Raw genomic sequence first — 12139 nt, 5'->3', positions numbered from 1 at the left:
TGTCATGGCTTGCCGCCCAGCCAGCATGCACGAGTTCGCTGCCCTGGAGTGCGAAGAGAGACGCATTTCAGGTGTCGCTTGCAGAGTAAAAAAAAACGCACAAACAGAGGAGGGATCGGGCCACTGAAAAGCAGAAACGCTACACTGGAAGGGAAAGGCTAAGTAGTCTGCTTTCAAAACAATTTGCGTCTCGGTTCCCAAAACACGGTCCCAACGCAAAAACTCCCTGCAGCTCGGATCACACCGAAGAAAATTATTTACATTTAATAACTAAAACGCAGACAGACTGAATAGCAGATCAAACTATTGCACATATTGAATATGTCTCAACTGCAGTCACTTATCAGCAGTTCAGCGTTTTAAACAGCTGGAGGCAGAGGGCTGTGTAGCCATCTGGTGGTTCTGCTTTTAATGTGGTACTGTTAGTCTGATGGCAGCAGTAAAAAAAAAAAAAAAAACTGTATGAAGAAAGTGTGACGGGTTTTTGTTAGTTTTTAGATCCATGTTTCTGTAGCAGATGTGAAACAGGTTCTGGATATAGACAACAGAGAGACGGTACAATGACCTTTTGCAGCTCCATCTTCTGACAAATCACACTGGGTCTTCAGATTTCAATTTTTAATCTAAGTTATGGCCTTTGAGTCAGGTTGTTCTATCTGTATGTTGTGCAAACACTCCTGAAGTCTAGTTAAAAGGATCTTTCATAACTACTTTTGGTCATGGCTCCATTTTGAAATGGAACCATTACCAATGGAATTGGAATCCCATCATATCCTGTTACAGGATATGATGGGATTTTTTTTATTTTTATTTTATGTGGATGTAGAGTTTTTAGAAAGTGTCTCTCTCCGGTGGTCATTTCACAATAAACAGGCCAGTTAACCTAACAGTCCTATTTCTTGGACTGTGGGGGGAAGCGAGTATCCGGAGAGAACCCACGCATGCGCGGGGAGAACATGCAAACTCATTTTGTGTGTTTCTGTCAAAAAAGGCCTGACGGTCAAGATGAGCGCTATGACTGCGATTGATGGTCAACATCGCCCTCTAGTGGACACTGTTAGGAACTTCACAAAGGAAACTGTACAAAAGACTGATTTTGAATTTCTTTTTTCTTATTTGACTTTTGAACTATTTCATAAGGACAGGTTGTTTTTTCTGAAATTTGTATTTATTTATTTTTAACATTGAAATGAAAAAGGTTGAGCAGGCATTGTTTTATGTTCTCCAAAAAAAGTTTTGGAGAAATTTTATTTGGTCACTAAGGCTTTCGTTAAAAGAGATATTGCCTCCAGCACGTTTCCGGGGTTTGCCTCTCCCGGTTTTCTCTTCCAGAGGGATTTTCCCCTGACACAAAATCCCTGCTTGTGTCAGAAATCTTAGAGGAACCGAAGTTCCTTGAACACCTCGTCTTGAGGTAGAGGCTTACTCTTGCAAACCCGAAGGTGAAATTCTCTGTTTTCTAGTTGAGAACCATTTCAGTTTTTGTACAACAAACAGTTTGGTAATATGAACCATTTTTTAAATGTCTTGATCTGGGCATTTTGGACTAATTAATAAGCATTTTAAGTGTTTTGCACCCGCATAAAATTGTGTTTTAGAGCTATTTTGTATGCCACTGACTTCCTTATTCTTGCGTTCTTAGTTACTGTTCCCTTTTCTTGTGGTTTTTTATCTCTTTTCCCTTCCAGATGTGACAAATCAGACAAAGAGCCAACTCTGTGTAGAGTATTCCCTGTAGGCCGGTCAACAGTTGTTGAAGGCATATTTCTGCTCCAGCTTCAAGTCTGTTGCAGACTTTTTAAACAGGTTGGTTTTCCTCCAGGACTGTTGCGGACTCGTGAACCTCCGACACCAACCAGCTGCGTGGCCCCTCACCCGTCAGCGCCATCGGTCCCGGGTCCGCCGCTCCGTTCTCCGAATACGAAACACTCTTCAGGTATGACAACTGAACAGGAGCGCGAAGAAAAACGGAGCAAGGGGCCCACATCAAAAGAGGCGAGCGAGGCGAAGAATGGGGCCAGATGCTGCTGAATGAACGCTCTGAATGAAGCAGTTTGTAAAGGAAAGAGCAGGCTCATGAATAGAGATGCTCAGCATTACTTATGCAGGCGCCGCAGAGCCGCGACAGAAGGGTGTGTGCTGGTGAATTGTCTCAAGGTGTGATATCCAATTGGTTTCTGTCAGGTGGCTCGAGTGGCAACAAGGAGACAATGACATGAATGTACCTGTTCTGTGTGTCACGTGTGTAAATGGCTTTATTTGCTAAAATTGTTCAACAGTTCAGTTCTTTACTCTCACTGCGGCAATGAATTTACTAATTTGGAGCGACAAATGATTTTTTAAACTTTTTTTTTTTTCTCTAGGATGGAGAGATTTTTAATAATATTTAAAAGCAAATAACTCTGAGATCATGTTAGATTTTATAATCCATCATGTAATTCACAGAGTACAGAATAATACAGACAATGACCAAAACCTGTCCATGCAGCTTAGGCATGAAGGCATTTTTCTTCATTCTTTTCCCTAAGATCATGTAACATATTCTAATTTAATTTAATAATTAATTTTTGTTTTTAATCCATGTGTTAATTTGATTATGTTTTCATTTTTATGCTCTGACTCTGAAGCACTTTCTGGGCCCAACTTGACAACAAATTCAATTTAAAACAGGATTTGGATGAAAAACCAAAAAGAGACTAAGATTAAACTTAGCTTCAGGAAACTCTGCTGAATTCATCGATGATTTTACCTGGATAGTCGACCAGATTCCTTAGAATTAGAGGAATTTATTTAGCGACCTATAGCTTTTTAAAAATAGTTCCCAATTTTTTTTTTAAAGACATTTCTGAAACTTAAAGGTACCAGTTGTGATTTGTGTTTTATATTGCCGTTCTGCTGGATCACCCAGTTTGTATTTTTTTGTTGTTATGGTCCTCGTAGGTCTCAGTACATCCACACACAGGTCAGCAGGTCGTTTTCCATTTTATTGTTGGCAGCCTCCTAGTAGACGTAGAGGATTTTCTCCCCAGTGAATTAAAAAATGATTTTATAGTAGTATGCTTTAATGCAAAACATAAAACAAAGTGTTTAAAACTTAAAAAATAAAATAAAATACAATTTCTTAGACATTCTGGAACAGCCTTTTAGTTATATATATATATATATATATATATATATATATATATATATAAAACATTTATATTACACTGATCATACAGAGTTCTTATAAAATGGAATTGAAATAATTAGCCTGTTTAGAAGAGAAGCAAAACAGAATAATTTAGGTAAATTATCTCTCTGATGTGGCTTAATGAAAACAAACACCTAGCTGCCAATTTCTGATGGGCCATCTTTCATCTGAATGGACACAAAGACTTGAAACCCACGTCTTATTGAGCAGTCTGATTGTAAATTCACAGATTTGGCCAAATTTCCAAGACAAACATAAAAAACCTGCCAACAAACCCTCTCAGATATCTATGCACCCCCGGCACACGCTGCCAATTAGCATGATCTCCAAAGCGCTAATGGAATCTTGAGCCGTCATAAAAGTAAATAATTAAATTAAAGGGGCTCTTGTGTCATTGTTTGCTGTATTTGGACCCATTAGAACCTCCAGTATTCTCATGGTAATTGAATGTTTCTGCGGGGGGAGTGAGGGAAGGGGTGTGTGTGTGTGTGTGTGTTTTTTTTTGTCTCGTAATGAATTCTGTGTTTTCCCTCCAAACGGAGTTGTTCAGACATTTGTGTAGGTTCTGGCAGAGAAACAAAGACGTACATTAGGAGCTATTGTCACCCCCCTTCTCGCGATTATTAAAGTAAACATGAAACCCTGAAGAGGCATCGTACCCAGCTGCACACACTTGAGCTTGTGTTTGTGAAGTGGGAGAAAAGGCCAAGCAACCCTCAAGACTTTGTCAGAGATGATCCCATTATTCGAAGCATCTCAAGAGTCGGGGGAGGTGAGGTGTGGGGTGGGGGTGGGGTGTGGGGGGCGGCGTGCGGCCCGATGGGGCTTTGAAGATCCACGGTTTTGGCACACGGCTCATCCGCCTGATCAGAACTGGAGGAGCGGGACGGATTTGGCACGAGATAAAATGTTTCTGCAAAGATTGACGAATGAGGCGCTTGCTAACCGAGGTGCGTGTTTTCATTTTTGCCGCCATAATGCTTCCAAGTCTTTATGAAGGAAAAAAAAAAAAAAAAAAAAGATTGTTACCAGAATATAAATTTGCAGCCAAGTATGCAAATTCATATTTGCAGACAGATGTGGTCTGCAAATGTAAATTTTTATGATTTTTAAAAAATTTTTTGTAATAAAAATAAAACTAGTAAAGATTTCTCCAAATCCATTAAAATAAATGGTTGCTACGGAGACACAAGTTGCAACTTTTGCAGGAGTTTTTTAAAAATTTGTTTGTATTGTGAGCTCTGGACATTGTTTTTCTATTACTATTATCTCCCTTACCGTCCGCCAGTTTGTGTGTTACGGCAGGATAAATGTGAGACATTCTCCAGCCTCATATGTCAAAATTATAGGAGGTTTTAATATTAACATAGAAGCAGCTGTGCGGGCTGATGTGGGTGTTTCTTGGTTTTGATGGGTTCGTCTGGTGCAGTCGAGTATTTTTAGAGAGTAACGAGGCGTTTGCAAAGTCACATGTCCAGCAGCAGCAGCCGAGGATCTTCTACCACCGCTTTGATCTTGCGCAAGAAGGTGACCGCTTCTCTGCCGTCGATGAGCCGATGGTCGTACGTCAGCGCCACGTGCATCATGGGTCGGACCTCGACCTGCCGGAACAGATCACGTTTTTACTGTCTTCATACAATTACTTGCCACCTCGAGGTTTAACCCTTTCGTCGCTTTCGCGAATCAATCGTGATCGACAAAACGCAACTTTTTCCTCCCCCCACGAAAATATCAAAGTGCATCGACCTTGAAGGCAGGGATGAATATTCATGCAATTACTTATTTCATATTACATGTTTTTATTTAATTGTCATTATTTTCTAGAAATCCCTTTTCACTTTGACATTGAAAAGTTTTTTTTTTTGTAAATTTTTTTTTGTTTTGTTTAAAATGACAAAAAGCTACAAAAAGGGTAAAACATCCAAGGGATGAATATTTTTTATAAGCACTGAGAAACGAGAAGTCCAGCAGATGATATTTGTTACGCATTACGACTTTTCCCCCCTGAACGTTGACTCACCTGTCCATTGATGGCCACAGGTCGGTCGAAGACGCCGTGCATGCCGAGGATGGCCGACTGAGGGGGGTTGATGATGGGTGTGCCGAACAAGGAGCCAAACACGCCGCTGTTGCTGATGGTGAACGTTCCTCCATCCATATCTTCAACCGCAAGCTCGTTTTTACGAGCCTGAGGAGGAAAAAGACAAAAGCTTCTCAGAGCTCTGTAGTAGAGAAAAAACACAAAGCATTGCGTACAGTTTAAGACGTCGACCTTTTCTCCCAGAGCATTTATGGTTTTCTCGATCTCAGCGTAGTTCATGGACTCCACATTTCGTAGCACCGGCACTACAAGTCCCTACGAGGTAAAAAGCACAAAGCGGTAAGAGCTACAACAGAATTAGATGAAGTGAAAGTTAGCCAGAATTTAGCAGCGAGAGGAATCACGATAGACTTTTAAATACTAGAAGCCAAACCTTTGGAGTTGCCACAGCGATGCTGATGTCCACATAGTCCCTGTAGATGATCTCTTTGGTCGCTTCATCAATAACTGCAGGCAAACAACATATTTGGTACACAAATGTACAAGTTTGACCGGAACACCGATGCTTGGACCAACAAGCACGTGTTGCAGCAGACTGAAAAAGATTCAAATCCCTTGAGCTGTTCCCCATTTTGTCATGTTACCACCGCAAACTTCAGCGTATGTTCTGGGAACTGTATGTGACAGACCGACACGAAGTAGTGCACAATTGTGAAGTGTGTTTTTTTTTTCCCAGTGTGATATACATTTGCATTTAGCTCAACTTATTCCAATGGTCTTCAAAAACAAAGACCGGTGCAAGCAACTAAATTTAGAGATCACTAAACACACGATGCCTGCAGCGAAACACGGTGGTGGAAACATCATGGTATCACGATGCTTAAAAAGCAATTCAGTTTGAGATTTTAATACGAAAAAAAAACATAGAAAAGTTTTAAGGGAGTGAATACCTCTTTAAGACAATGCCTGGGTCTCCTCAGATCCACTTGCTTGCATTTAACTCACCAGCGTTGACGGCGGGTTGATCCATCAGAGCATGTGAAGCCGCCTTAGCAAAAGCAGACATAAAACCCAGTTTGACGTTGTGCTTCGTCAGGAACGCCTCCTTGTAGAGTTTCCTCATTTCATTGACGTTACTAGAAGAAACGGTGGGTGTCACCGCAGATCACGTTCGATAGAACTGGACTTGTCTCGAGCCGTTTCTTTCACTCACCTCATGTCTATTTCGTTGAAGGTGCTCAGCATGGCGCAGGTGTTCTGAGCTTCCTTCAGTCTCTCAGCAATCCTCAGCCTCATTCGGCTCATCCTCACCTGGAGACACGAAGCAAGCCAGCGAGCGGTGAGCTGCAAGTCCTCTAAATATTACGATAGATTTGGCTTCCGTGGAAAAAAAAAAAAAGCACTCTGATGCCGCCTCGGCACGGGTCTTACCCTGTTTTCTCCTCTGACTCCTGCTGCTGGAGGAGCGGGTGGTGCAGGACTGGGTTTGGCAACAGAAACTGCGTGAAGAAGGGGGAAAAGTAGCAGAAAACAACAAATTAATGACTATGAAAAAGAGAAAGGTGTCCATGTAATTAATAACTTATGGTGTGAATAGTGCGGTAGTCACCAGGCGGTGGTGGCAGTGGAGCAGAAGTGGACGCCTGAGGTGGAGGGATGTCCTCTGTAGCTGCAGAAGGAGCAGCTTTGGCAGCTGGAGCAGCTAAGAAGTCAGATGCAAGCTTTATGATTTTTTTTGTATATGAATAAAAATACAACCCTCCTCCCCCACCATTGGCATTATTAAAAATGTTAAAGTGACAAAAAAAAGCTTAATTTACATTTATTTTATAGCAATCTTGGCACAAGTGATTTTAAATAAACAAATATTAACGTTAGAGGTTTTTTCCACATTGAATTAAGACACTCGAAATAAAACATGAATTTATTAAAAACCTTTCACACCAAGTAACACGTTGTGTAAAAGACGCAGTGAGCCGGTGTTATTTGAACATTTCAAACCGGTTGGCATATTTGAAAGCAAAACAATTAATACAAATGTTACAAATAGTAAACTATAAAAAGGGATAATCATTTATTCGTAATGTCCATTAAGAATAGGTTTGATTTACTAAACAGTGTTTTATAGAGTTACAGTATTTCGCATAAGTACCTACCGTACTAAAAATAAGATCGTGCTTCATTTTTCATCCATGGCACCCAAAACAATGATGACTGTTTTATCTGAAATGAGCTTACTGGAAAAGAACATGTCTGATCCAATCAGTTATATTATCTTGGGACTCTTTCTGTGACTTTAAAGTAAGACCTGTTGTAATACTACATCATCTAAACTAAGTGGATCATATAGATGTTGATCAAAACTGAGATTGATCAACCATCTGGGATTTTTCAGATTCCTAATTACCAACTGACACAAAATGTCCACAATATGTCAAGAACCAGAAAGGAGAAAATCAGATAATCCCAACCACTTTACCAGTTAGTATGTTTTATATATACATATATGTATATATTTTAAAAAATTAGCTGCTTGGTTCATGTTGTAAAACCTACAAACATCATTAAGATAATCAAACCTCCTTTCCGTAGTCTGAACAGCGGAGTTCCTGCTTCCACCCTCCCTCCATCAGGGATCAGCAGCTCCTCGATCACACCAGCTGCAGGAGTTGGGACTTGAATTGACGTCTGGAAGAGCAGAGCAAAGATGTTTTAAATGCATTATAACAAAACTGTTAACTTAGGCTTGAGTTTAATTTTTTCATATCAAACCTTGTCGGTCTCGACTTCACACACCACTTCGTCGTCTGCTACCGAATCACCCACCGCTTTAAAAAAAAATAAAAAATTTAAAACCCAAAAAAAATTGAGTGGCACTTCATACGCAGAAAACAATAGAATATATTATTTAAGCTGATCAATTCTAACCTTTTTCCCACCTTACATCGCCCTCTGTGACTGACTCGGCGAATGGAGGCGTGTTGACTGTGACCAATTCGTCGTCTGTACAAGAAAGACGATAAAAGTATAAATTCAGAGCCATCATGAGTAACAAACAGTAGCAAGCAGAGTCAGTTTTAAAAAAAGATACTAAGACTGATACATACTGCAAACGGCAGACGTCCTAAAGTACCTGCAGAGGAATGCATTTGATGGGGCCAGATATCTACGCCTTAATGTGAAAAAGAAGATTGTGGTTCAAATTCAGCAAAAACTTTTTCAAACCAAATGTAAAACATTTTAACAATGCAGCTGACTCGCTAACACATTTTGTTAATGCACCACAAATGTCTAAAATAGCTATTTTGTTTTCATAGGTTTCTGATGAAATGTTTGATGGTAAGAAAAATGCTGAAAATCAAAAAAGGAGATGATCAGAGTACTTACAGCTGAGATTTCCTGTAAACGAATTGGCTGCAGATTGAGTGACCTTAAAGTAATGAAAGAAAAGACAATAAAATCAATAAAATATAAAAAATTTCAACCATGAAAAGAAGCAGCATTACTGACTTTCTCATAGTTTAGTTAGAAATAATCTTACCCGATAAACTTTGTTGAATACCCAAATTATAAACCTTAAAAAGGAGAACGAGAGTGTTAGATTTATTATGTTTCAATGAAACACTCCATAGTTATTAACTTTCTCCATAATTATTTCTAGGATTTTATTTTATTACATCAGGCGCGTATATTTGTGCCGACTGTCACGTGAACGGATTGTTGTCTACCTTTTTATCTTTCATGTCATGTCAAGTTGTTCATTTGGAATTAATGTGTTTAATGTTTATTTAACCTGCAGACTATTTTAGGTTGCTCACATTTCTTAATTGCTCCCAAACCGATTAACAAACCACTAACACAACTTAAAAAATACATTTTTTAATAAAAATGGTAAAGAGTCATTTACTCCTCTTCTCACAAACGTTTAGAGCCAACAACCAGCTAAACCACCTCATTTTCCAGTGGACAGCTGTAAGCTCCACCGCTGAATGCCATACAATGGACATGACTCATACATGTGTGTGTGTGTGTGTGTGTGTGTGTGTGTGTGTGTGTGTGTGTGTGTGTGTGTGTGTGTGTGTGTGCTCAGGGCTTGGTTCCACAAGTAACATCGGCCCAAGTCTGGTGGAGTCACTCGTGTAAAAAGCCATTGATGTGGGATGCCTGAGGAGGGTGGAGTCAGTCAAAGAGGAACCAAACGTTCTTTTCCAGTTCCTGCACGGACATGCAGCCATCAAGTTTCACCAGCTTTTTTAGTTTAATTTTGCAAAAAGCTGAGATGTTATTTAGTTGCCTTTATGCTTTAATTATGCCAGCAAAATGTTTTGTAGTCAAAAATGTATTCTACCATGGCTTGTTGTGGCTACATGAGCAGAAAGTGAATCTGGGACTTGTTATCCAAACCTTTTTTTTATTTTTTACATGTTCACTGTGAAGACTCAAACGTCTCTCTGTGTCGATGTTTTGTTGCTCTGTGACTGCAGTGTTTTCTGTAGCAATGAACAACCTTTTGGTATAACTTCAACCTATGTTCACTCTCCTTTACATTCTGCGTTTCTTTGTCAAGTGGTTGGTTTAACTGGTGACTGCTTGATGTTTTTATAATGTAAAACAGCCTTGTTGCTGAAAATGTGCTGTACACATTTATTTGACTGGTTGGGTTTCTGACACAGATGCAGTTTCAACCATCTAGCTACTGATTTGAGATGCAGTTTAAGAATGTGAAGGTTGTCCTCTTTCCTTATTAGCCTATTCACTTTATGCAAAGCACATGCAGCAAAACAAACCCACAAAATGATGCTCCTACCACCATGCTTGACACCGGATATTGTGTTGAGATTTGAATTCTGCACCGTAGCTCATTGAACATGCTTCTGTTTATCTATTCATTTGCTTTACTTTGCAGTCAAGCTGGATTCCCCAGTTCTTCTGAACATGTCACAAAGGTGATGCACATTTGAGCATTTTCTATTTGCACTACAAGAAACCTAAAATCCAGGACACTTCATTGTAAACGCAGAAACACTGCTTTGCACTTTATTTTTGGTAGGTAAGAGGCTCAAATCACATTTGTAGCCTGGTGATTAAATCTCAGTAACTCGGTTATTTTTATCTAGATTTACTCTTATTTTATGTTTATACAATTTTAAAATTTTAACTCTAATGCATAAAATACATTTTTAATTTTCATTATTTCTATTTACTTCTCTGAGTGTTCAAATGCTTTTTAAAAAAAAAAAAATCTTTATGCTGTTTATATCTTTTGGTGTTAAAATAACTACATTTTTTAAAAGTATTTTTGGACCATTTTACTGTATACATTTAATATTTAAATTTCCTTATAATTTTTGGTGGTGATATTTTGCATGCTCTTTTGTTTGTTTTTTTGACACGTTTAAGGTACTTAGTGCTAATTTTGACCCTTCCCCCCCCCGTATTTCTCTCTAGGATCTTCACCGTCTTCCTTGGACTCTCCATATTACTCAGTACAAACATTGCTGGCAAAGAAAAAAAAACTATCAGTCAAACATGATCACTATGAAGTTATTATCCCTTCTTTTTGCAAAGTTTACTCCGTTTTCAAGCTTCTCGGCAGACTTGAGTCTGTTGATCGTCAGCCTGCAGTTTACCCGGTTTAGCTCGTCTTGTTGCTTCCTGTCTGCTTACCTGGCTCGCCGCTGACAGGGACCGACTCAGCGTGCGGTGAACACACGGGGACCGTGACAGCATCTCGGTTGCAGGAAACCACCTTTATTGCCCTGTTTGTGGAAGCTGAAGGAAACGGGGAGAAGGAAGCGAGCTGTACCTCACGCCCCCGCAGCACAGCGGCGCTCCCACCGGGAGGGACCACCGCAGCTCGCCCAGGAGTGGAGGGACCGCAGCACAGAGCGGGCGGTACGGGAGTAGATATCAATCGCACCCCACCTCAGACGGAACCATCTTTTTATACCAAGATCGGCATTCCTGCTCCTGTGTTTTTATCCCAGTTATGATTTTAACATAGCAGTTAATAGTTAGGTTTGGTTTAAGAATCACCAAATCTGTTGGTAGAAGGAAAATGTACATTGGATAATAGAAACAACAGCAGCCCAAGCGCTGGGCCTTGTGGAACACCACACTTATATTTATATTAAAATGATTTTAGTTGCTTTGCTTCTGTCAGAGTAAAATATCTTATTGTACTTGATGGTTGAGTTAAAAACTATATCTACTCAATACAGTTCACAGATCCGAACAATTTGATGCATCAACCTTCACCAGTCACTATTTAGCTCCAGTCATCTTTGCATCAACAATAAGCTTATAGATGCAAGCTCTCTCCCTTACAGAATAAAGTCTCCCCACAGAAAGATGCTGCCATCGCCATGTTTCACCATTGCGATTGTGCACGTAGAGTTACACACAAGGTTACTTTTCCTGTACATGTAGGTCATAAAATAACAATCTGGTCTCTGGCTGGAGAAGTGTTTTCCACATACTTGAGTTCCGTCTTTTTGTCACTCGTCCATGAAAGCCACATTTCCTCCTGGGCTTCATGGGCAACTTTCTTGCTTTCTTAGATGATTACAAACATCTACGTTTGCAGAAAAACTTTTTTCAAAACTTATATAATGTTATACACAGATTGACTTTTTTTTTTTTGTTGCTAATCTTGTGACTTCTGAAGGCTTTTAAAAAAAAATGGATTTCAATTATGAGTCCAGAGCAAAAGGGGCTGAATACAAATGTGCACCATAACAAAATAAGGTGATTGGTCAAAGAAATCATCATTTTCTCTGATTTCTTAAGTTTCTCTGATTTCTTTGGTTTCTTTTTCAGACACCCGTTTTAATATAAAACAAACAAAATGCAAATAAAGTATAAAAATGTAATAATTGAATCCAAGGATCATTTTTTTTGGAGGTGGG

At 39.5% G+C, this 12139-nt stretch overlaps 1 protein-coding gene across 1 annotated transcript; it reads right to left on the bottom strand.

The window, feature by feature from the left end:
- Positions 1 to 2963: 2963 nt before the first annotated feature.
- On the bottom strand, positions 2964 to 11107 carry LOC103457596 (dihydrolipoyllysine-residue succinyltransferase component of 2-oxoglutarate dehydrogenase complex, mitochondrial-like). The gene is made up of 15 exons (XM_008397875.3): positions 10899 to 11107; positions 8773 to 8806; positions 8619 to 8661; positions 8339 to 8403; positions 8160 to 8234; positions 8004 to 8059; positions 7811 to 7919; positions 6841 to 6933; positions 6663 to 6730; positions 6445 to 6542; positions 6237 to 6367; positions 5665 to 5738; positions 5463 to 5546; positions 5211 to 5378; positions 2964 to 4791 (listed from the first exon to the last, which is right to left on the bottom strand). Exons 1-15 carry the CDS (start codon positions 10959 to 10961, stop codon positions 4657 to 4659), a joined length of 1296 nt encoding a protein of 431 aa, XP_008396097.2. The 5' UTR covers positions 10962 to 11107; the 3' UTR covers positions 2964 to 4656.
- Positions 11108 to 12139: the final 1032 nt, after the last annotated feature.

Source organism: Poecilia reticulata, chromosome 21, assembly GCF_904066995.2.
Source record: "Poecilia reticulata chromosome 21, P_reticulata-male-v2, whole genome shotgun sequence".
NCBI lineage: Eukaryota > Metazoa > Chordata > Actinopteri > Cyprinodontiformes > Poeciliidae > Poecilia > Poecilia reticulata.
This window is presented reverse-complemented; position numbering and strand designations above follow the sequence as displayed.

What these genes read in the sequence shown, in the direction of transcription:
- LOC103457596 (XM_008397875.3), bottom strand. Translation starts at nt 10,961, where the DNA reads ATGCTGTCACGGTCCCCGTGTGTTCACCGCACGCTGAGTCGGTCCCTG. An exon ending in CGATGTAAGGTGGGAAAAAG is followed by an intron (nt 8,060 to 8,159) that starts GTTAGAATTGAT and finishes TTTTTTTTAAAG; the next exon opens with CGGTGGGTGATTCGGTAGCA. An exon ending in TTCAACGAAATAGACATGAG is followed by an intron (nt 6,368 to 6,444) that starts GTGAGTGAAAGA and finishes CGTTTCTTCTAG; the next exon opens with TAACGTCAATGAAATGAGGA.